The 15,169-nt window shown below is 35.0% G+C and overlaps 1 protein-coding gene across 4 annotated transcripts in view; it reads right to left on the bottom strand.

Moving 5' to 3' along the window:
• RAB3GAP1 (RAB3 GTPase activating protein catalytic subunit 1) overlaps positions 1–15,169 on the bottom strand; it is a 2,239,542-nt gene that overhangs the window by 2,215,009 nt on the left and 9,364 nt on the right. The window contains exon 3 of one of the 4 annotated variants that reach the window (XM_044074944.1): positions 8,857–8,885. The exons of the other annotated variants lie outside the window; for them this stretch is intronic. Coding sequence (XP_043930879.1) covers positions 8,857–8,885 — 29 coding nt within the window. The remainder of the gene's footprint in view (positions 1–8,856; positions 8,886–15,169) is intronic. 4 annotated transcript variants of the gene reach the window in all.

Raw genomic sequence — 15,169 nt, 5'->3', positions numbered from 1 at the left:
GTTTAATCTACCGCTAGCAACTCCATATATCTCTTCCAGGAATCTGACATCTCCTTCATTCCACACTGAAAGCCATTTTATGACTGGTCATTACTGCTAGTAATACAAACATGCTGACGTAACAGCCAAGCTGACAAAAGAACTTGATTTCCAAAGCCTTAAAATCATTATTGGAACAAGTTGTCTCAGATGTTTTACTAGCTACAACATCCAAAGCACTGTCACTGTAACTGCTACACATCAGTCGGCAGAGCAAGTCTGCACTAACCTCAGTATTTGAAGAACTGCAGATTTAGGTCCGGGATTAGCACACTGCTACTTCTGATGATCAGTGCTTTGTAAACTAGGAAAGCACCATCCAATGTAAGACAATGTGCTGTATGTGCAAATCAACAGGAAAAAAAAAAAAAGTACCGCCATCTCTCTCAGAAAGGACAGTCTCAGATGCAAAAGTGGACACTGAAGAAAACATTTTTTTTTTAAATGCAAAGTAATCTTCAAAAAAATATTCTTTAAACAATAAAGTTCTTGTAGTATTGTGCCAAACACATTTTATGACACCAAACTCTACAGTCAAGTAACGAGGCATATAATAAGTCTTAAACTGATGAACACTCAAAAGTATCTACTAAAAGTCAGCTGAAGACAACATAAAGTAAAACACAATCCCTAAACTACACAAACTGTCAAGCTTGTCAGAGTTTACCATCTGGAAGTAAATGTGAACAAACAAAATCATGGCACAACCAAACTTTTATCTTAGAAAGCAAAAAAAATAATAATAATGAAATTATAACCTCTTAGGTATATATCAGTCCCTTCTGATCATTCTAACACCCCAGAACTAAACATTTTATAATTTACATATACGGTCGTACATATTGTGGTAATTCTTGATGCGATCTGTACCTGGTGTGGAGCTTCAAACATGCCTGTTGTCTGGGGCAAATTATTACCTCTTCCTCTCATACGTTATGATGCTCAGTTAAAGGTTCTACAGGTTTCTATGTCACCCAATTATGTTACATTTAATGTTTATCTGTATAAATTTCTACTTAGTAAATTGTTCCAAGAGTTCTCTTTTTTGCTTGAATTGTTAATTGGCAATTATTAACAGAACAGGTATACTTAAAACATTCATAAGCAAGCTTAATAGAAAGCAATGCAAGTTCTACAAACATTTTGTTCAGTGGAATTTTGAAATGTATTTTACATCATGCAAAATATAAAATTTTAAAAGTTCAATATCAGAGTGTCAAAAACCCAATTTAAAACGTAGCATCATTTTTCAACTGTCTAGAACAGTATGCAATCATTTAACAGTTAAATTTTGCTACCAGTCAGGTTTTTGCCGCTGTTTTTAAAACAGCATAAGTGGACCCCCTTTCAGTTACGACGGTACAGGCAGATTGAGCTATGTAACAAGTTTACTGGCAGTACGCTTAAATATACACAGCCATCTGAGAATAGGAAACAGGGAATACTGAGAAGCAGTACAAAGTCTATGGCAATGGTATGCAAGAATAAAATACAGTAGGTAAAAATAAAACTGGGTAGAACACCAGTCCAGCAGAAAGACCAGGGTAAGGACTTTAAACAGTGAAAGAATACAACCACAGTTGCACTGACAGCCAAGGAATTCAAAGGGATTCCCAAGATTTATGCATCAACTGGTTTCTGACTGTAGTCAAAAAGAAGAAACATGAATATGCAACATAAAGAATAAACAAGGTGCTGCGAATATTGAGGCAAGACATTCCACCTGATCAGCACTGCAGTGACAATATTCGGTAAAGGCTCAAAGAGAAAATATAACAAAACTCAATGTTCCAAATCAAGAGGATTCTAAATGAGTTTCCTTCAAACTAGAGAATGCAAAATTTCCATGCAATAAATATTATGCCAGAAAAAAGTCAAAATTAAGCAATGAACTGAATTTGTGAAAACAAGTAGAATAGGAAAAATATTTAAGAAGTGGATTTAACAGAAAACTATTATGGTATCTTGCTACAGCTCCTGAAAGACTGACCTGCAATCTGAAAACTGTACATGACACATATCCCTAAAGTTTGACAAGGACATGCAGAAACACAAACTTTTACAGTTGTACCCAGTACTGAAGGAAGCTTTGCAGTATTGTCAAGTCAACTTTTCTGCTCTACGAGGGTTCCAAGATGGTGATCATCCTGTAAACACCTTATCCACAGAGCTCTCATTCTCAAATACCTAAAAACCAGAAGAACCTAAACCTTTGGATTAACAGAGGAAACTACCCGATGAAGAAAACCTACTACATTATAAAGAATACGACAATCTGAATACCCGAGCTTTAAAAAGGTCTAAATTTAGTCCTGATTCTCTATACTGCTCTGGATATTACCAGCCACATGTACTCAGCAGGCCTGAAAACATTCTAAAACTCTTAGCTATATACTAAGACAGCAGTAACTCCAAACATAATGGCTAAAGAACAAGACACCATGGAGACACAAACTATAAAAACAAAACTATAGCCTCTCTGGAGAAAGAAACTGGTTCTAAACGGCAAAAAATAAACAAACAAGTGCTGGAGTCTAGCAAAATGACCACCAAAACCAAGCCTGAATCAAGTTTTCACATGGAAGAACTCAAGCATGCCCTTCAGCTAATGCAAGCAGTGATCAAAGGCTTCTCTGAACAACTTACAAATGTTGGCACCTTAATTAACCAAATAGTGGAGCGTGTTGACACACTGGAACAAAAAACACCCTCAAACGAAATACAAATTCAATCCCTAAAAGAGGAGGTCCACTCTAAAAACGGCATTGAAACACGAGCTGCAACAAAAGCTTATTGACCTGGAGGCTAGGAGCAGACGTAATAACATCTTAATTAGAGGTATCCCTGAAAAATTTGAAAACAAATCAGCTAATTAGCACTGTAAAGCAAATCTTCAGTCACCTTCTTAACCCAGAGGACAACTCAACAGAAATAATAATTGAACGGGCCCATCACGCTCTCTACAGGAAAGAAGACTCAACGATCCCTCGACAAGTATATGTCAAACTCCTAAACTTCCAAGATACCCAGAGAAGCCTTTCAGCTGCCAAAAAGCAAAAAATTCTTATGTGGAACACCTATAAAATTACCTTCTCATAGGATCTTCCCCTTGCCATAAAAGAAAATAGACGGAAGCTGGCTCCTTTTTGCTCTGATCTAATAAAAAGAGGCCTCAAGTTCCAAATGTGGTATCCCAGCATGCAATTTTTTTTTATAATAATGATATAAAAATTGCCGTTAACTCACCTAAGGAAGCGAAGTCTGCATTCATTAAGTGCTTTGGCAGATCCCCTGAAATGTAAACTTTCACCGACACGAATATAAGCCACATAATCGGCTCCAATATGTTGCTATTCCACTAAAAATACAAATTTTGGTTCCAGTAACACAGAATAACTTACTCAAATAGAGACAAAAAGTATTTATTTTGTCGACCTTATCTATTTAGGCGGAATGGAACTCACAGCTTGCTGTTTCCTAGAGGGAGGCACTTTCTGCACACAACTTACTGTTGTCGCATAAATACTGCTCTTCCGGCATCTAACTTATTCTGTCTCTTCAGACCATAGCTTTACAAAGAATTCCTTAAAGGGATATACCTTTCGCATGGTCAAGTGCACGCTGGTCTCCAAATTAAAAGAAAGGACGTCTGCATTAAGAGAACTGCGAGTTCTACATACACCAATCTTCGTATTTTCATCAGATAAAGAAATGGAGCCATATAGCTTCTTTAAAGTTTTGTTCCAGTCAGTAGCGTTTGTTAAGACGTGTTGCAGGGTTTTTTTAGGTCTAAATTCATCAGCTTTCTACTACCAGAACTTTTTGATACATTGATATTTGTACAGTTCTTAATAAGTATTTAACCTTTGAGTTTTGAAATACAGTGCCTGCATAATTCTACAGATGGCACCATCATTACACTTATGTAGGCTAGCCCTGTCTCATTTGATCAAATTAACTACAGTAGTAGATATTATACTCATGAAGGTTCCTCCTTCTATACTATCACACAGCGAGAGTTACCATGTGGATTGTGGGCTTATGGTTTAGGATGATTAGTTTTGAGACGCTGATGTTTTTGTATATAGTTCTATTTAGTATGTTTAGACTGTTTTTATTAATGTACCTGTTTACTCTCAGTCACTTACTTTCTACTTTGATTGACCAAAGTTCTTACTCTTGTATTGCCCCTTAAATTAGGGAGGGAAGGTGGGTAGGTACTGGACTAAAGATGAAGGAGTATGTTGCTACCATTCTACCATATACCTTAAGACAAAAATACCCAATACATTCTGGGCCTTCAATAATAATAGCCATTTTCTATGCTCAGATAAAGCCTGAGGAAACAAACAGATTACTAACATTCCACTCAAAATATTGTTTTTTTTCAGATTTAATCCTTTTAATCATAATTTATGGTTTGGGTAATAGATTCCTGGAATGTAAGGGGTCTTAAAAACAAAAAAAGGAAAACATTTTGATGCACCTGTTGTTTAAATCTCAAGCAAATGTCTGTTTTATATAGGAAACTCACATGCCTAAAGACGATTGGATTAAGGACGTTAACAGAAAATTGATAAAGTCATTAATTGCTGCCAGGGACAGCTCAAACTCAAAAGTGGTTATTATCATTAAAAAGACATTTCAGGAAATCATAACGGATTATAAAAGTTGACAAAAATGGGAGACAATGTCGCTTTACTTCTTTAAACCCTAAATCTAACAAACCAGTTCTTTTTCTGAACATATATGCTCCTTGCACGAACTAGCAGGATTTTATCTTAGAAATGTATAACATTCTCTGCTTGTTCCCAAACCACCAATATATAGTAGGAGGTGACTGGAATGCAGTCATAGGCCCATTATTAAATCACACCAGCAAGTCAAAATCTTACAATTTTCAAGCTTCCACTGAACTTGGGGAATTAATGTCAGATATAAATTTAGTGGACCCAATCTCATTTAGCAATAACCTAACTAATGATAACCTTTATACTTATTTTTCAAAATGCTATAATACATGGTCCCATCTAGACTTCTTCCTAATATCAGAATCCCTAACGAACCTTATTCTACACAGAATCTAGATTCTTATCGGATCATGCCAGAATCTCTCTCAGTCTTGAATGTGCAAACAAACCAATATCAGGTTACATTTGTGGTAACTGGACCTTGAATAGCAACTTATTATTTAAAAAATAACATTCTCCAGGAAATCAACAAAAGTTTATTAGAGGTAGAAGAAGACTTTGAATTTATTAATATTCCACTAAATATACAATAGGCGGCCTACAAAGCAAAATTAAGAGGGTTCTTAATTCAAAAGGCTTCTTACTATAAAAAATTAAACAAAGAGAAAGAAACTGACAATCTCAAAATGATCAGTTCTAGAAAAGCAACATAAGTCATGTCCCGACACTGAACTAGAAAAAAAGATCAATGTTATCCAAGTAGAATTATTAGAGCTATACCACTATAACTATTCTCTTCATGAACAGAAACGTTTAGCGTATTTCTCTGAATGGGCACAAATACCATCCAAAACCCTAGCAAGAATTATCAAAACCAGACAGGGCCCCACTAAAATTCCTTTACTATACCAAAATAAGTTTTATAATTCTGATTTGGACACCACAGAACTATTTTACAATATATTCTCTAATTATAGAGAGAGCAATTCTTTGGAGTCATCCCAAACAGCGAGTTATTTAGATAACCTCATATTCCCAAAACTCAACAAGGAACAGCAAAACTCTCTCTCAGCTCCACTTGAGCTGCAAGAAATTGACAAAATTAATAGCCTTAAACTGGGCAAATCACCTGGTCCAGATGGCTTCACATCCGATTTTTATAAAACTTTCAACCCAAAAATATCAGCCATCTTTCTAAAGGTTTTTAATTTCATCATTTTGAATGGTATATCAGACCCTCACTGGAATAACTCTAAAACAATTCTTATTCCAAAAAACAATCAGGACACAACTAATCCACACAATTACAGGCCCATTTCCTTGATTAATGTGGATATTAAGATATTTTCTTCTATCCTGGCTAAAAGACTTAAAAGGGTATTAACATTCTTGATTTCTCCTGATCAAGTAGGATTTATGCCTAAAAGACACACCTGGGATAACACTCTTACGCTAGACTCCTTAACAAACCTAACGAAAAAGGATAAAAACCCAATTTACCTGCTCACCTTGATGCTTGTAAAGCATTTGACAGGGTCAATTGGAATTTTCTTTTTTTTTTTTTTTTAACTTTACCGCATTTCAATATCCCCAAAGAATTTTCCAACATTATAAAAACCCTTTATAAAGACTCCTTTACCTATTTATATATCAATAAAAGGAGAACTGACCTAATTAAAATAATGAATGGCACTCATCAAGGATGTCAGCTATCCCCTTACCCTTTTAATTTATTTATTGAACCCTTCTTCCTATATATCTCACAAAAGACTTTCCATACTGCACCCTTAATTCTTAATACCAGAACTGTTTTGTCAGTCTATGCAGATGATCTTAACCTTTACTTCCAATACCCAAACACCAACCTGAGGAAAATATTACAGGCGATTAATAATTTTTCAATAGTATCGGATTATAAAGTTAACTATAAGAAATCTTACATTTTCCCCATCAACCCATCAAACATAAAACTAATTACTTTCCGGAATCCCCCTTACAAACAACCTACTCCTTTAAATATTTAGGGATAACTTTTTTGCATAATCAGATTTCATCTTTTCAAAACAATCTTTTTAAATTACGGGCAAAAATCAAGACTTACACAGATGGCAGCAACTGAAACTCTCCCCACTATCTAAAGCTGTGATTGCGAAAATGAACATTTTTCCCAAGACTCCTCTATCATCTTAATGCATCTAACATCATTATTCCAAATCATTTTCTTACCAATTTATCCAAAGAACTAGCCAAATTTATTTGGTCTCCAAAATCGGTCAGGATATCCTATACCAAGCTGACCTATCCAAAAGAGATGGATGGTTTCAGTTTACCAGATCTTCATTTATATACAAGATCATATGTGCAAATAGAACCATGCTAATTTCAAACCTGAACTCAGGCAATATTAAGTCCTCTCCAACCTGGATAAAAATTTGGCACAAACATATAACCAAATGCGATTTTAACCCAAAAGCTCTCCCTTTCCTTACACCTCATAATCTTAAAGTCATCAAAATACATAACACTTTGAAGCATAAAGCAAGAGCATTGCAAGACTTGTTCAAGATTACCAAGCTTGAAAAAGTGTTACCTCTCTTACAACCACTCCATCTAAATCCTAACATAAAATTAAACAAACCAATTAACCTTACAGATTTCCCCCTTATCAAAGATCATACAGTGTGGGATATATACAAATATAGTAACCAAAGTATTCCCGTTTTACTCGTAACTCTCAAACTAAGCTTCAAATACACTGTTAATATCCGACAAATCAGAGAAGCCATTCTTCCCCTAATAAACAACCTATTAACACTGAGGACATCAACAAACTATCTGAAATTATGAATTCACTTCTTAGCAGCGAGAAAATGCTTTCCAACACATACAAGCTTATCTCTTCAATGATACATAACTCAGGATGTCTATTCTCTAAATACTGGAATGAACATGGTAAAACGTTCACGGATGAGCAAAAACTTAAGGCAATAAGAAACAATTTACATTTTGTTCCCTTTAAAAGTCTCACATATACACAATTAATGATTAATAATAATAATGCATATTTTACACCAGTTATCTTAAATAAATTTAACCCTAAACTTTCCTCAGTTTGTTCATGCTGCTCTTCTCCACAAGCGGATCTTATGCATGTGCAATGGTTCTGTGTTCACTCTCACAAACTATGGTGTTCTCTAAAATTACGTCTACAAAAGATGGGTTATCAGAACTCCACACTGTGTTGGGAGCTCGCTATTCTCCATATGTCGAATTCGGCATTACCTAAAACAGAGCAACACATTAATTGCTCTATGCGCACTTGTTAAGCTATATATCACACAAAACTGGCTAGCTCGCACAAAACCCAGTTGGGACGGTTTTAGAGAAATGGCACTTAAGCTTTTATCATTAGAGGTCCTAGGAAAGAGTATATTAACAGAAATTCTGGAAAATCTTATTGAACCAGATCCTAAATGATTAGGTTTAATGAAGATTCAGTAAATGGAAAGTTATTTATTTACCTTGGTAATTCACAGGTCTAAAAAGTTCACCAAGGATTTTTCCACATCCTAAAATCTAATGGTAGCATTACTGTAGATAATGTATATAGTTAATAGCTTTTTTCTGTGCATGTTACCTCATATGACGCTACTATGCAATTCATTCTTGATTGTTATTGTAAATAGATAAAAATGTTTTCAGCCATGTACTATGCTATTATGTACTTTACAACTGCTCTTGTATTATCTTTGGTTGTACAAAAGAATAAAAAATGTTATTTGAAAAACAACAACAAAAAAAAAAAAAAACTTTTCTGCTCTACATTTCCCCTGCCAAAAAAGATATATAAACTTAAAGGAGTCTTGAGATGGCAAATGACTGAGCAACATATTAATAAGAGCTGTCCAAAAATGAAAAAAAAAAAAAAAAAGATTTCAGCAAAAAAAAGCTAATTATTTTTTATTTATTTGGCTACTAGCCAATGGGCATAATGCCTGAATGTAAAAACAAACAAAACAAAAAAACTCAAAAATCTAACAGAAATTACTGGAAAAAAAGGATAAGTAAAAAGTATTGGTTAAGAATAAGCCTGGGGCTGATTAGCAAAAATGAAACTAACTTGTACCTTTGTTTTTGGAGATGGTTTCCAGCAACCTAGAATGGAAAAAAAATAAAATGCATTAAGAAGTCTTCAAATAAGTGGGACACTAAGTCACAAGACCACAGGCTGATAAAATAGAAGAAATGTTAAGTAAACACACAAATGAACCGACTGATCTGCAGAAGGAGATTAATCTGAAGGAAAGAACAGCAGAAAAGGAGACCTCCCACCAAAAGGACATGTTGCACAAAAGAGCAGGACTTGAAGACAGAAAGAGCAAGGAGAGACAGTCTGAAGTTTTCTGCCATCCCAGAGAATTTGGAGGGGTAGCCTGCATCAACTTATGAGGGCACAAATAAGTAAATGGACTGATGTTCCACACAAAGAACTATTAAGTGAAAGTGCACGTGTGTGTGTGTGTGTGTGTGTGTGTGTGTGTGTGTGTGTGTGTGTGTATGTATACATATTTATTTTATATACATATGTCAAACCAGTAAAAAATCTACACAAACTCACACTGCAAGATAAGAACTCAAAGCAAGAACAGTTCCACAGCTCACAACAATCCACACCAGCAAAGTTGCCAAAGAATGTAAGATCCAAAAGGTAAAATACTTCAAACCAGTAAAACCTGAGCACTTTCATCTTAAAGTCAAAAGGGTCTTCAGAGTAAAGAATGTAACAAATGTCCCGATTTTAAACACAACAGCCCGGGAAAAGGTAACCAAAGGGCATTTGAATTTAAAGGTACAGTAACATCAAACCAAACATCTCTTAGAAAACATTAAAAATCACATCAGCTTGCAAAGTTATCTGAAATATTTATCAGAATTACATATGTTAAAAAAACATAGTATGCACACAAGCAACTGCATTAAAATGCACCTTCATAAACCTGTCAAAAAACAGGGAAACAAAGAAAATCAGGTAGCACAGTCTTGCCTGTTGCTGAACAAAAACACATTACATTCAGTACAGACTTAAAATGTATTTAAAAAAAATATATATATATTTAGCTAAAAGCTTTCAGTTTTAAGAAACAGGTAAGGGATATACCCTCATTTAGACCGTGGCATCCAGTGGCATTGGTTCTAATCTGCAACTCGGACTCTTTGCACTCCAACTTAAATTTTCCAAGGTCTACTCTTGGGGCCTAAATCAAGGATGTCAATTACAAAAACTTAAAGACATGGTCACTGCACTTTTGGAATTATTTAAAAAGGCTATTTCTACTGTTTTTTTTTTTTTTTTTATTAACTATCCCTTAGGTATTCTATCTTTTAAAGCTCTTTTAGTTTGACCAATACGGAAACAGAAACATGGGGAACACAGTGCTATGTAAACTACCCTTTTTGTTTTGCAATTACATATCTTAGGGAAGAAATTTGTTCCATAACCTACTATCTTTATCTTTTCTCCTTCCTTAATGTGAGAACAGTAGGAGCAATGGCCCCACTTAGACATACACTGGGAACTATACACTGGGAACTTCTGTTGTTTTTATTAAATACAGTTTACCTTTATAGATGGTTCTTCAGGTTCCAATCCCTTCTCAAAGTAACTAGTGGTTTAGTCCCTAGCTTTTCTGTGTTTAAACAACCCATTGATTCTCTAGTATCAATTGGACATTTCTAGCTTTACTGATTATATGTAAGAATGCACCCATGTTTAAATTTAGTGCTCTCCGAAGGTTTGTTTTTCACTATAAACATTACCAACACCTAGTAAAGGAACATAATGCCCAGTCATTGTTTTTCATTACCTCCTCGTATATGTCTTCTAAAAATTTGGCTGGGTAACCACGGTTAGTTAATGCAAAGATTCCCCTTCTTTTATAAAAGGAGCAGTTTCAGAAACCATCCTAGCAAGGTGAACAGCTAGCCCTTAATTAATTCTTTTTTCTGATGTAAAGGGTGCCAGCTGTCAAAATGAAGAAGCGAGTCTGAGTAGGTGGGTTTTCTGAACAAACCAGAGGTAAACCAATGGTTGGAATGGTCAGTTCTCAGTTCCACATCTAAATAGTTTAACATTTCAAAAGATTTAGTCATAGCAAAACTGAAAAAAGTGGGTGGTGGTATTAATATAGGTGAAAAATTAATCTAGCTTGTTCTCATTATCGTTTCAAAAAACAACTAGGTCAAGGAAATCTGTTTGTTCAAGCCACGCCAGTTCATGGTATCTAATCTTAACTGCCACTACAGTTCACGCTATAGCAATTTTAGTGTCCATGGCCCATTCTTTTCACACAATACAATCTGTTCCAAAACCAGGAACTTGAAAGTATGGCCAGGGCATTCCACAGAATGTTTAAATTATTGGTTGACTTCTTTGTCTTAATGTCATATATGTGCTTATAAATCCTGTCACATAGTCTTCTCTCTGTCTTTCCTATATAAAAACAAGTACAGGCTGAACATAGGGTACATTATATGACCTTAAGAGTGGCCCATGGACACTACATTTGGGAAAGGACAGTGGCAATTAAGATTAGATTCCATGAACTGGTCTTGCTTTAACGAACAGATTTTGATAGCATGCTTATTACAGTTAAAAGCACTTGAAAGCTAGTGGCTTTGTTCTTTCATAATTTAAGTTTTGAATATATTTATTAAATATAATACCTATACAATAATATATACATTCCTTTCCATGTTCAGTTATATCTGGTATAGTATTTAATACTTGATGTTTTTATTCACACAATTGATGGGCTCTTTAAGAGCTAGTTATTGTGGGGGCTTGGGTATCAAATGATTTTTTAGAAATCTTGATTAGCTTATACAATGGAACAAGTTTCAAAAGTGATTATCTGAAGAAGTTTTCAATGTGAAAATGAAAGCGCAGCTGTATGCTGCTTGGTCCTCATCATTGAAATCGTCATAAACAACGCTGGTAACCTTCAGTGGGGGGATATGTCTTTTTGTTGTTATAGTCAATCCTTTAAAAGAGCTTTAAATTACACAATTTATGAACACCTAAGGGATATTAAAAACAAGACAGTACAAAAGCATTTTTAAACACATCCAAAAGTACTACCTGCTTTTTTTTTTTTGTTTCCCTGTTTTGTGACAGGTTTATGAAAATGCACTTTAATGCAATTGCTCAGGTGCATACTATGGTTTTTCAACATGTTATGTAATGTTGATAAATATTGTAGAAAAGTTTGCAAGTTTGTGTGATTTTCAATGTTTACTAAAAAAAGTGTTTGGTTTGATGTTACTGTATCTTTAAATTCAAAAGCCCTTTGGTTACCTTTTCTCAGGCTTTTGTGTTTAAATTCAGGAAATTTGTTACATTTTTTACTCTGAAGTCCCTTTTGACTTTCGTATGTGCTCATGTTTTACTGGTTTTTACAATAAATTAAGTATTTTCCCTTTGGATCTTACATTCTTTGGCAACTTCGCTGGTGTGGATTACTGTGAACTGTGGAACTGTTCCTACTTTGGGTTCTTATTTTGCACTGTTAGTATATATGTATATACGCAGACATACATATGTATACACAAACAAATATACCCCAAATCTTGCGATTAGGAAATAGGCAAGACCTATTCTAGTAAATATGAAAATATACCAGCAGAAATAGATGCCCCAGTGTAAAATGTGGCAGAGGAAAAAGTGCTAAAAGTTGATGACACCAGAGTTTTTGTGGAAAGTGACCATTTGTTGTACACCAGGCAAATAAATAAATTCATTCCGACAATCATAGGATGTTGTGAGGCTCGACTGAAATGCAGGTTGTTATAGTCAGCTGTTTCTAGAGAGTTTAATGGAGTTTTTTTTTTTTGTATTTTGTTTTTTTTTTCCTGGTAGATCAAAGATGTACCAGGATTGGAAGCAAAGGAAGAGGAGGTAAAAAAGTTCATCCAAAAGGAAACAAACCAGTTTCTCAGTCTTCTACTAGTAAACAGGTAGGAAGAGACTATGCTAGTGAAATCATTTCCACTGTCTCAAAGAAATTCTTTGAAAAGACAAACAGAAGCCCAGTAACTGACCACAAGAATAATGAAAAATCTGAATTTGAACCAACACTGGTGCTGAAAGGGAGAAGACCAAGAAGAAGATGGAAGATAAAGTGAATTAAAAAAGGAGAACTGCAAAGTACTAATTTTGTTACATTATGGTTAAGTTTTGGACTGTTGAGTCATGAGAAGCAAGAGGGGGAAATCTGAACTATGCCGCCTTAAACTAGTGAAGTTTTTATTTCATTTGTGTTTTAGGTGCACAGAAAAAGAAAGGATAGAAGGGAGGGAGGAGTGTTTAAAAAAAGGTTTCTTGAATTAAACTGCATGCTGTCTTTGTGTAGTTCCCGGTACATAAACTAAGCAATTAAGAGGGCAAGAAATGAATTAGGAAAATGCACAGTTAGGCAAGAGCTGTACTGTACACAGACCATGCACAGATAGCAAAATGCTGTGCAAAATGAAACAGCATGTGGAACTGCAGCTGGAAGCAAGATTGCGGTTATGAACTCGTCAAATAAAATATTTCAAAGTATTAGTATCAGTTTATGTACATACAGAAGCAATTAGATTGCAACATACAATAGCAAAAAGGAATGATTTTCTAAAATAATTTACAATGAGTGTATGTTAAGAGACTGACAAAATGGTAAAATTATAAAGCATCTTCACCACATGCACTTGAGATAAGGCAGATATTGACTACACAGTGATCTTTTCAGTAGCTCTTTGCCTGAAGTAATAAATTATGTTCAAAGGGCAATAGCACTGACCTTGCTGAGAAAGGAAAATTAAAATGAAAAAAAAGAAGAGGGTAAGTAACAGTTTCTACATGCAAACACTGTCCCAATGGCTGCAGCAGGAGAAAGCACCGAGTAAACAGTTACAACATTAAGTAAATTGAAGGCTGGTCAGGGTTTCTTTTTCTTACAGCTAGTAAAGAATTAAAATTTCACTAAGTGTATGCAAGTGGTTTCATATGCTGTCAGAAAGCAATAAGAGATTAGACAGCAACAAAGATGTTAGCTTTAGAATAACCACAAGGGAAAACATGCACTGTGGGCATTAACAGCCTCCATTTTAGATGGTCAATGCCTGTGTGAGTGGTCACAGAACTGGAGCATATGCTTCTAACTGGAAGGGGTGTATTTTTTTCTTTTCATTTTGAAAACTTTATGTAGTTCTGTTTGATTTGTATGCGTTATAAAGGGGCAGTTACATGTGTTATTAATTGCAATATTTGAAAAAAAGATAAGAGGAATTCTAAAAGGGCTGCATTTACATAAATTGCCAGGTGGAACATTATGAACAAAAAGTGTCAGGTATTAGTAGAAACAGTAATGGTTGTGTGTTAGAATGGCTGCACTGTCAATATTAATGTGCAATGTCCACGGCCTTACCAGAACAGATAAAAGGCTAAGGGTGATGACCTGCATCAAGAAGTGCAGGGTGCAAACAGTAGTGTTACAGGTGATACATCTGAAAAGAAATGAACATGTGAACTTGATGAGGCAAGAGTTGCAGAGTAGATACTCAGCAGAACATCTGGGAAAAAGATTATACTGTAATGGAGATGGTCTCCAATAGTAACAAAAGGGAAAAAAATGCCATACATCTACCATTCCTATGGACCAGTACTGGCAATGAATGTGGGATTTCTTTTAACATGTCTTTACATTCCCCCTAGGCCAAAGATATTTAAGCTGAAAAGTATTTCAGGGGAAATAATAAGAAGTTAATAAGGTATTTTAATCACAGGTGGCTATAGAAATTTGATTTGTAACAGTGAGAATTTATCAGGGGTCCCAGAAGGAAGGAAGAATACAACTAAAAGGGCACGTTTTAAATAAAAGTATAGGTATGGAGAATATTATTTCATACCCCAAGACATGGTGTCTGAGCCAGGTTGGACAAAACATTATATTACACACACACACACACACACACACACACACACACACACACACACACACACACACACACACACACACAACCACACAGGGGTATGTTAAGTTGATTGGAGTCTCAAAACTTTCAATAACTGTATCTGACCATGCCTTGTGAGGATTAGGATACAGTAAATGAGAGAGACTAGTGCTTTCATATATACTTACCGAAAAGAGAAGAACAATATAAGGACAGGGTAACAGTTCATCAGCTGCTAGGACAAATAGAAACTGCCCTTGAAGAGGAAGCTAATACCTGGAATAAGTTGAAAATGTAGAAAGAAGATGAAAATATTGGAGAAAGAAATAGGAAATATTTACAAAGGGTGGAAAAAGTTGAATCACTGCAGACTGACCACCTATTTTATTTATTTATTTTTTACAATAATCAGAATTAATAAATTGTTACTGAAATGATTACAGCAACAA

Source organism: Protopterus annectens, chromosome 6.part0 (assembly GCF_019279795.1).
Source record: "Protopterus annectens isolate FY-2018-M chromosome 6.part0, PAN1.0, whole genome shotgun sequence".
In the NCBI taxonomy this organism is placed as follows: domain Eukaryota; kingdom Metazoa; phylum Chordata; order Ceratodontiformes; family Protopteridae; genus Protopterus; species Protopterus annectens.
The sequence above is the reverse complement of the archived record's forward strand: the minus strand, read 5'-3'. Positions and strand labels throughout refer to the sequence as shown.